Below are 10,823 nucleotides of genomic sequence, written 5' to 3'. Positions count from 1 at the left end.
AATATCGCCTCCCCCCACCATGCCTTGGAGAGACCCGATGTATCTAACATGGCGTTAACCAAATCAGTTAGAGTACGGTTCTTTCTTTCGGCCACCCCATTTGACTGAGGTGAGTAGGGAGGAGTCCTCTCATGGATTATACCATGTTCCGCACAAAAAGCATCAAACTCATTGGAAAAATACTCTCCACCACGGTCGGACCTAAGCCTCTTGATTTTTCGATCAAGTTGGTTTTCCACTTCAGCTTTATAGATCTTGAAAAAGTTCAAAGCCTCATCCTTAGATTTCAGAAGATACACACGACAGTATCTAGTGGAGTCATCAATTAACGTCATGAAATATTTCTTTCCACCTTTTGTCAACACACCATTCATTTCACATAGATCTGAATGTATGAGCTCTAGTGGTGCAAGATTTCTTATTTCCGCAGTCGTGTGAGACTTACGAGGTTGCTTAGCTTGCACACACACTTGACACTTAGATCCCTTGACGGTGGTGAAACTAGGGATTAAGTTCAACTTCGCTAGTCGCGACATGCAACCAAAGTTAACATGACAAAGACGTGAATGCCACACATTGGATTCACTATTGTTGCAAATATGATTAACAACTTTATTGCAAACGTCTGATAAGGATAAACGAAACAAGCCTCCTGACTCATAGCCTTTACCAACAAAGGTTCCATACTTGGATATTAAAAATTTATTCGACTCAAAGACAAGCTTGTAGCCATCTCTACACAGAAGAGATCCGCTAACAAGATTTTTATTGACGGAGGGGACATAATGCACGTTCTTCAGCCGCACGATCTTCCCCGAAGTAAACTTCAGATCGACCGTGCCAACACCACGAACAGAAGCACTTGAACCGTTGCCCATCAGCACGGTTGAAGTCCCTGGTTTGATAAGACGAAAACATGGAAATATCAGCATACATGCACATTAGCACCCGTGTCAATCAACCAGTCAGGAGAATGACATACTGAAAGAATAGTGAGAAATATACCATACCCAGCATCCTTCATATCAGTGTCTCCAATGACAACATTAGCGGTCTTGCCGCCTTTCCCAGGATGACGCTTGTCATAGCGATTAGGGCAACTAGGAGCCCAATGATCAGGATCCCCACACACATGACAAGCACCTTTCTTCTTGCCATTCTTCTTCTAGAAGTTCGTGTGTTGCACATCCTTGTTCTTCCCATCAAACTTTGCTTTTCCATCAAACTTGCCCTTGTTCTTGAACTTGTGGGGCTGGAAGTTCTGCTTCTGTACCACATTGGCACTAGATCCTCCCTCAATACCTCGAGCACGTGTGTCCTTTGCTCTCGCCTTTTCTTCCACATCAAGAGTGCCAATGAGATCCGGGACGGAAAACTCCTGCCTCTTATGCTTCAGCAAGGTAGCAAAGTTCCTCCATGAAGGAGGAAGCTTAGTGATGATACCTCCGGCAACAAACTTGTCCGGTAGCATACAACTGAAGTGCTCAAGTTCTCTAGCAAATGACTGTATCTCATGAGCTTGCTCAACCACGGAGCGCTCTTCAGTCATCCTGTAATCATAGAATTGCTCCATGATGTACAGCTCAGTGCCAGCATCCGAGACCCCAAACTTGGCCTCGAGTGCATCCCACATATCTTTTCCATTATCAATTGACGCATAAGCATCAACTATGTTATCACCAAGAACACTCAAGAGAGCAGCCTTAAACAGAGTATCCATTTTCTGAAAAGCTTGTGCCTGTTGAGCATCAAGCTCTCCTTCAGGTTTGCCGAGAGTGGCGTCATAGCAACTCATGGTTTGAAACCACAAGACTGCTCTCACGTGCCACCTCTTATAGTGGATACCCTCAAACATAGGAGGTCTCATGGAAGCAGCAAAACCACTTGGGGTAAATTGCCTATAATAAGGTTTTTGGATTGTTGGAAATATGAGCAATTTACCAAATGATTTTATTAACAGAAATATTAGATAAAGCATGACTAATATAGTAGAGATAAAACAAGTCATGCGTTCTGACAGAGAGAAGGTAAATAGCTTCTGCATATATGAACCGTATCCTACCATATCTAAAGCAGACAGTATAGCAAGTAGCATATATGAAGTAGAACCTATCATGTGTAGGACAAGGACTAGAACAAGGAACTGTGGCAGAATCTTTAACAGGAAAGACAAGAACACGTACGGGACAGCAGCATCAGAAGCGCTGGACTTGGGGTCGGTGTCCTCGCCTGCCATGTCGTCGAGGAGGTCGTGGACGTCGGGGAAGAAGTCGTCGTCGGGGAAGTAGTCGTCGGCGACCGGATCGTCCGTGATGAAGCAGCCAGTAGTCGCGCTGAGCGCTCCTCAAAAACCTTATCACCCTTCTCCCGTACATGACTCAAAAGGTGCGGTCTCGGAGGCCTACTGTCCCGACCTGCGGTGCATGCCGCAAAACGGGATGGGGAAGAAAGTAGCAGCAGCGCAGTGGTCGGAACTTTGTGGCGAGAGGAAGAGGAGCTTCTGTTGTGTCTCTCTGGAGAGGAGCGACCTCTCTTATATAGGCACAGGAGAAGGACGCGAAGAGGCTGCGGCAGGAGGTGAAGCAACGAAGGGAGACGAAGCGAACAGGCAGCGGCCGAAGATGCGCTTCGTTCGAATTCAGTGTCCACTACAGAAAACGTTTCAACTCCCACGTGACCTTTCGTATACCCGTCGTGCGTGGCAAAAATTTAGATATCGGCTCATTCCCGCAACCCGCGACGCGACGCGTCGTGACGAGGCATGGCGAGGCGGGCGGCGGAGGAGGAGCGCGCGTGGATATCCCTCTTGTTCTCATGGTCGTACAAGTAGGGAAAAAACCTCCCTTATAAGGAGGTCAAACTCCCACTAGACTAGCAATGTGGGACTAAACTTTAGTAGTATCCATTGCCTTGCACAAATGGGCTAAATGAACCTCTAGGATTTATTAGAAATTTCTGAAATAGTTATTGGGCTACCCAAAATAGCAAAATAGATTAAATTCCAGCAGGAGGAGACGTTCCCGTCGACGATGAGGCGCCTACGGTGACTTTATAAATCTCAAGATGATATGCCGGCTCAGTCTCTCGGAGGTGCTCATAGGGGTAGGGTGTGCGTGTGTATGTTCATAGGGATGAGTGTATGCGCGTGTATATGAGCGCTTGTGTCTGTACTGATGCTTAAAAAAAAAGATACGACGCACGTTGGTGGCGCATGTTCGAGCCGTACGTCACGACTCACGAGCACATCGGGAAAACTAAACCATCCTCAAAACAAGAGTTTTCTATGATATACCCCGGCGTGCAGATGACGCCGTTGCTTTCTCAACTCCTCGATCGGGGTTTGTAGCGTCGCCCGTTACGTTAGCCGGCGGTGTATTATCCAAGTTACTGCTCCTCCAATCTTACCGCCACATGCATACGGATGGCCACGCCAACTAGCTACTCCATCCGTTTCTAAATATTTGTCTTTTTAAAAATTTTAAATGAACTACCACATAGGGATATATATAGACATATTTTAGAGTGTCGATTCACTCGTTTTGCTTCGTATGTAGTCACTTGTTGTAATCTTTAGAAAGACAAATATTTAGAAACGGAGGAAGTAGATGTGGTTCATTGCGTCCCTTATTTTTCGACACCGTGAATTCCAGCAATGACAAATTTTGTTCGAGCTTCCAAGCAAGGCCCTACACCGCTCCACACATCATAGCCGGAAGCAGCAAGCAGGTGAGGTCGGCACCAACACGCACGGCACGGTAACAGCACAATCATTTGGAGGTACCAGAAAGAAAGTGAGATGAGATCCACCGTCGCACGCACACGCCCGACGAACCGTATTTGCATGCAATCTGACGGTTATCCGTCCGAGACCACAGGAGAAAAGTGTTGCCCTACCACCACTACGAGCTGCCGCCGGTGCTTCCAACCGAAAGGGAGAAACGACGACGGGGGTGGTTGACGGACGCACCCACACCCCAGCCTGTGTGAGCCCGCCAGCCACCTAAAGGTCAAACGGTTCGGTTCTCATCTGGCCCATCGGCCTGTTCCACCACCGCGCCATGATCGACCATGCGTCGACGGGGGCGGTCGGACCACCGCCGCGCATCACGACGGGTCTGGACCGGCCGGGTCTCGACGTTTACACAAAAAATGCAGCGTGAATCATGATGCTACAAACGGTTCGCAAAATTGGTTGTTGCTGCATTGCTGCTCCAGGAACATCATAAGGCTGGTGACACTGGAGCGCGGCTGTTTTTTCTTTTTTGAAAAAGTAGAAGAAAAATGAGGGCGGCTGCTGTTAATCCAACCGAAAATTCAAGTGTGAGGTACGGCATCATCTGCATCCTGCGGCAATGCTGGGCTGGAGCGGCTCAGGGTAGCAGCATCAAGACTGGGCCATCTGTGCACCAACATGAATGAATGGAGTCAGAATGTGAATGGAGCAGCCAGCAAACATAATCTTTCAACAATGCCAAAGGCGCATACGCTTAAAATCAACACTACCATTCACCTATCACCTCAGTGAGCTTTGATGTCAAGATAATTAATACTCCCTCTGTTCACTTTTGTAAGTCGTTTAGGACAGCTGAAATTGAACTGTTTTAGGTGCTGTCTTATAAATGTCTAAAAGGTCTTACAAAAGTGAACGGAGGGAGTACTTTTATTACTACCTAGTTCTCATATATCTGTCCAAGAGACCTCATGACAAAACAGATAAAAACAAGGTCGAAAGGCACAAGCATATACTAAGTGGATTCCACTTGCTTCATGTTTTTATGGCCCTGGTCATGATTTGGTCAGCTATAGTAAATTTTTTTTCCGTGGTAATGCCTGATGTAAATCCTTGACGGTTCCAGCATTAGACTATTTACAAGTATAACAAGAAACAAACAGCCAATCACTATTCGACTAAATCAATAGCACAAACTCATCAAAACCTGGTCAAGTTTATTGCTTGTTTCTAGCTAACTAGAGAACATACAGTTTCAGAGTTCGTTTTTTCCCATGGCCTCAAATATCATTCATGACTAATCCCTCCAGTGATGAAAGAGCGACGATTTTTGTTTCTCAAATTTAATAATGTACCACTTCAACCACTAATATTATTATTTTACATCCGAGAAATGATGTAAACATTTTTTATGGTGTCTTTACTCATAACATTTTCATATATCCAAACTACATATGCTAGCCAATAACTATGATCAAAATAATATGGTTTGACTGGGGGAAATATCATGCATGAGTGAGTGCAAATAACAATAAAAACATGAATTATATCTACTTTAGAAAATCATAATCTTACTCCACAAGTCAACGATTTTTATGAAAAATTGCTCAATTTAGTATTCTTTCTAACCAGGTATAACCAATCGGTTACTGAGAAATTATAAAACATGGTCCAACATCTCAAAGAAGCACCATTGGACATGTAACTAGAAATTATAAGACTAGGGCTATTACCAGTTCTGTAACGTTTCTGTTCCTTACTGCTTCCGCGAAAGCTTGTGCAGCTTGGGCATCTGCTTCTGCCGCCTCCGCATCTCTTGTCGCTGCTTCAGCTTCTGCCATGAGAGCCTCTGCCTCTGCAATTGCACGAGCAGCAGCGGATGCAGCCTCTTCGGCAGTCATGGTTATCATATCCGCCAATTCAGCATCAACTTGAGATTTTGTAAGGGTTTTAATATCATCACTCTCTATTTTCTGGGGCTCTCTTTGCATGTCTTCTAGCAGCAGTGTTTCGGGGCTTCGTCCCTCAGAGTACATTGAACCAGGTGCAGGTGCAATCCTGTACTTGCGATTTACCTGCAATATTCATAGTAGCATGCTAAAATGTCCTGTAGTCTATACTCTTCATGTGAATACCTATATCCTAAGCTGAGATAACAACAGTCCATTCCTCATGGCTTAAGCCACTTCACATGCCCACGGAATTTGCAGAACCAAGCAGCTGGTTGGCTCAAAATTCAAAAGGGATAAAGAATAAGCAGCAAGAGATAAGTCACGAACAACAGTAATCCCAGCAACCAAAAAACACTTCCACCATTTTAGTACAGATAAATTACAAAATTGCAATTCAATGAGATTCCACATGAAACAGAATAGGAAACCATTATGCAAAACTAATTGGTGTTATCTGGCATACATGTTTGGCATTGTTCTTGTAGTCTAATAGAGTATGGTACACACATAAATAAGTGTATGCATATTTTGGTACACATATGCAATTATGCTGAAACATGCACATATTGGAAATGATTCGTAGATTCTGGCATTCTGCTTTAGTAAATATGCCATCGATGCCAACTATTCAGTTGAATGAAATTAGTCTTCCAAATGTTCTCATGAAGTAGGTGGTATAGAAGTAATTAATTAGTTTGACGCTGCTCCATGAGTGGTGACCAAATAGTTCCACCTCAAACATCAATACTGTATTAGCTTTATTTCCTCTAGAAAGGATACATATGAAGTTAAGAACTAAAAGGGCATTACCTCTATCAGTTCTCCACTGGTGGTCAAGTCCTTCAGGTTTGCAGACAACATGCGATCAAAATCACTAGGTGGCCAATATTCCTCCTATTTGGAACCAGGTTAGTAAAGTTATCACATGAAAGGTGAAAGCAAACAAGGGCAAGTGCAATATGTTCCTACAAGATTTCTATTAGCAAAAGGGAGCAACTGCAAACACGGTCATCTCTTCAAAATGACATCAAAGCTCTACAAGAAGTAATGATGTTTGATCAGCAAGGAACAAGAAAGAGGAGCTCTACTGGATAGTGTCTAGACCATGAACGTCATGCTTAGCCAACCAGGGTTTGAGCCTCCTTACTCTATAGGAACGAGATCTGTGTGATGTCTCTCCTCACTGTCGCATTCTTTTTAGCAAAGGGGAAAGAAAAGGATGCAGCAATTCATTAAAGAAAAGATGGATCAGTAGCTGAGGTAAGGTTACAAAACTGGAATCAGGTAGGGCATGGCTTTTGGCCAGTCTCCAAAGCAAGAAAACTGATTCACATTTCCTGCATTTTGAATTCCTTTTTTTTTAAGAATGATTACATATTTAAAGTTGGCAATGATGTTCAGGAAACCAGAACCAGTCCAGTTCTGCTTACTGCTCGGTTCTACCATGTTTTCCACACCCTGTTTGTGGCAGCCAGCAGATAGAAGAGACTATAGTATGTTGATTGCACAACGGAAAATTGCAGGATATCTTGAGGTACCAGACTTGTTTTATTATGGAATTCTACTAGTTGCTATATGTGAGCTCATTTTGGTACGATAGAGTCAGGCTAAATATAGTTTTTATTTTTGGTAAGAACTCTGTTTGCATAGGATTTCATTTACTGCCCATTAGTCCATTGATACTATTTTTCTATCTTTGTGGTGCTGACTCACAGGCGACCAAACCCTCTCCAAAAACTGTCAAATAGTCCAAAGAATTTTTTGTCAATCAAGACAATGAACCCATACACGAGAAGCTGGCATGGGCTGACTAAATATAAGTACATAAAAATGAACATTAACAAAAAGAAACACTTCCGTAAAAAATGTAAACAGTAGCTAAGCAAGAAGACAACAATAAGTTTACAGAGATTGCAAAAACAAGGATGCAAACCTCTATGTACTTAGCAATCGTAGTGCTATGTGACCCTGTAGGCTCATTCAAGTTCTTGACAGATTCCAATATGATATTGTTTAGCCTGCAGGCAAGCCATTAAAACAGTGAAGCATCCATAATAACTTATCTTTTCTTGGATATCACTGTGTGACAAGTATATAACTGCCAGGATTTATGGTATACAATGTTATATAAGTATGATTACCTTGACCGTGATTTCTTTGGAATTGAAACATTCCACAGTTCACTTGACATTGATGCTATAGGCTGTTCATCAACAATTTCGTCATCAACATCAGAAGCAACTGTGCTGTTTGCCACTGGGTGATCATTCCTCCTAGGAGCAGCTCGGTTCTTCTTCATGGCAGTCCTTCCCTTATCCATAGAGCCTGATTCGGTGAAAAATACGTTGATGTTGCGCCACTTGTCCTAAGTAGTAATTAGCAGACAAAAGGCATGCACGTCAATAACTAAAGATGATATATGGAATTTAAAATCAAACAAAACATGATTTGCAAGAAGAGAAATTTTGGATGGCCCTTATTGAAGTAAGTGACCTCAACAAAAATGCAGTGACGTGTAAACAGTTCTAACCTTTAGATCAACATTTGACCGGCAGCTCAAGATGGAACGGAAGTCATCATCTTTCAATATCAGGCGCCAACTTCCCACTCCATACCTTGCTATGCCAGCTCTAAGAGCAGCCTCTTCCTCTGAAGTCCACTTTTGCTTTCGAGCACCCATGCTTAGGACCAATCTCCTCTGTCAGATACAATACGAACACGAGGGTGTACCTTCTGACCTGAATTCATTACATCATAACATTTTCAATACTTGCAGAACAAACAACTACATGTATGATGGCGAGTGCTGGATTACATTTGGTCGATACCCACTGCAAACACTGAATATTCTTAAATCTCCTAAATGAGGATATCTTGCCCGAAATATAGCATGCAGAAAATATCACACATAAGTAAGAGAACTAGGTTCATAGCCGCCTTTTTGGTTAATAATGCAATATACTAGGTTCATAGCAACTTTCATATACCAAACGATGGGGGAAGTGATGAAATACCATCTGAAATCTGGGCAAATCTATAGTCCTTAAAAGAATAGTTGCTGTTTTATATCAAAGACATTCTATTTCTCTCATTGTAAAATAAAGCCCATCATTTCCTTAGTGATACACATTTGTATACTTAGGTACCAACGAAACAATGGCCCTTAAGATATGGCGAAACAAAGCTGCGAATTAGGTTTACAGGACAACTTCAAATTAGTTATTCATCGGAAATAATGTGAGAAGCTAAAACATGTGGTGACTAGGCCGGGGGTAATTAGAACTTCCACTTTCAGATAGAAAACATGTAGTGACTTCGATCATTCGATGCATCTTCCGATAAGTGTAAGTTGCAAGCACAATTTCACATGGTTGTACCGTATGATGCAACGCCCAGAAGGCTTGCCCACTGGTCTTCCGTTATTAAAAACAAACACAGTTTGATACTGTACATGACAAATTTCATTGCTACGTCGACAAGTGCCTAATGGCTCAAGCAAACTATGAGAAATAACACTAGAAAACATAAAACGTAGCCATGTTTATTGCTTGGTGCTGATAACTGATAAGGGCGCTAAGGGCCTTATAAAAAAAGTACTTCGCCATGACTAATAAGAGCAATAACGATGGGCATTTAACAAAGCTATTTGCTCCACCATCTCTGTTTTAGGGATCACATCCAGACATTATTGAAGTACTGGTAAAGTGCCATTGGTTCCTAATAACAAATTAAGTATCTGTTAGGCTGCTAGTCAAATTGAACAAATTATCACCGCAGAAATTGATGCATATCAGACATATATGGCTCACTCATCATCAGAAACAGAAAATGTGACTCGGCACCTAAACGACTGCTCTGGACTCTGACCAAACCCTAGTGTCACATACACGGTGGCGATGTGATAGTCTTGCCTAGTGCATCAGTATCACCAAGAAAGTTTACCCCATATCTCAGATTTGATCAAACTGGCATGCAAAGGGAGTGCTGAACTGAAACACAAAGATTAATGCTGGACAGTGAAACCTGGTACACATAAAATCACTTAAAACCGTACTGATGCAACCTATATGGCTACAAAAGGATAGAACTTTACAGAGACTGACATGGCCAAGAAATAGCACAGTAATGATGAAAACCTATATTCCACACAGAACCATCTAGATGCACAACACGATGCGTCCACAATCACACACCCCAATCGCAGTGAAAAACACCAAGATGCTTGCTTTTGTAGTTAGATCTAAATCAGCTAAATAATAACCGAATATGTCACACCAAACTTCGGGTCGAACAGAGCACGTACGGAGGGTTTACTGCCGGCTTCTCGGCCCCAATGCTCGCGCCACGTTAATCGCGGCCAGGAACTACGGGGCGTCCACGCAGACGCTCGCCTGGCGATTCCAAAACCAAGGACTGTATCAGCACAAATACGATTGATCGGAAGAAGACGCCGTTCAAAGGGCAAGAAAATAAAGAGAGAGCCCAAACAGAGTCGGGGATAGCCGGAACGGATTTCGGGGAGAAAGGGTGGGTGCGAGGGATCGCGCGAGTAGTTCCAATCCGTGGAGGAAAGTTGGGGATTTGTTTCGAGAATCGTCGACGAGATATTACCTTGGCGGCTGCTCGGTGCCGGCTAGCATTGAGAGAGCTTGGTGGCAGGAGGGGGCACGAGACGAGGGCAGAGAAGAAAGGAAGGGCAAAGAGGAAACTTTTCTTCCAGAGGATGGGATTTTACCAAGGCTCTGTTTCTACCCCTCCTTTTCCTTAGGGTGTTTCTTGAATAAGTTCTCTTCTTGAATTATACTACTCCTGTCGATCCCACATTAATTGTCGTTGATTTAGCACAACTTTAATATATTTTCTTCCGATGGATGTCAATAAAAAAATGACCGCCTTGTCCGGCTACTCCCTCCCCTGCAAAGTAATCGAAGTTCTAGATCTCATAAGACTAATATATGGTGTTTTATATATTAATATGTTTTTTCATATAATTTTTACTTTTGACAAATCTAGAACTTCAATTACTTTAGAAGATAGTGCTGAGTACGCTCGATCTTCTCTACTTTTATGTATGGATTTATGTTTATTTTTGTAAACGGGGATAGAAATAAAAATATTGGAGCAACAAAGAGTCCAATTCA

The 10,823-nt window shown here is 42.8% G+C and overlaps 1 protein-coding gene across 3 annotated transcripts; it reads right to left on the bottom strand.

The window, feature by feature from the left end:
* Positions 1-4,161: 4,161 nt before the first annotated feature.
* Positions 4,162-10,410, bottom strand: LOC123107777 (single myb histone 5). Of its 3 annotated transcripts, XM_044529697.1 has the most exons (8): positions 10,294-10,410; positions 9,986-10,073; positions 8,213-8,420; positions 7,824-8,047; positions 7,616-7,700; positions 6,493-6,576; positions 5,464-5,805; positions 4,162-4,399 (listed from the first exon to the last, which is right to left on the bottom strand). In XM_044529697.1, the coding sequence occupies exons 3-8, from the start codon at positions 8,360-8,362 to the stop codon at positions 4,385-4,387; spliced, it is 900 nt and encodes a 299-aa protein (XP_044385632.1). In that variant the 5' UTR covers positions 8,363-8,420; positions 9,986-10,073; positions 10,294-10,410; the 3' UTR covers positions 4,162-4,384. The 3 variants fall into 3 exon arrangements, with proteins under 3 accessions (XP_044385632.1, XP_044385631.1, XP_044385630.1); XM_044529695.1 differs by lacking the exon at positions 4,162-4,399 and having other exon boundaries at positions 5,334-5,805; XM_044529696.1 differs by lacking the exons at positions 4,162-4,399; positions 9,986-10,073 and having other exon boundaries at positions 5,333-5,805; positions 10,294-10,391.
* Positions 10,411-10,823: the final 413 nt, after the last annotated feature.

Source organism: Triticum aestivum, chromosome 5A (genome assembly GCF_018294505.1).
Source record: "Triticum aestivum cultivar Chinese Spring chromosome 5A, IWGSC CS RefSeq v2.1, whole genome shotgun sequence".
Classification (NCBI taxonomy): domain Eukaryota; kingdom Viridiplantae; phylum Streptophyta; class Magnoliopsida; order Poales; family Poaceae; genus Triticum; species Triticum aestivum.
Note: the sequence above shows the minus strand (reverse complement) of the source record. Positions and strands in the feature narration are given on the sequence as shown.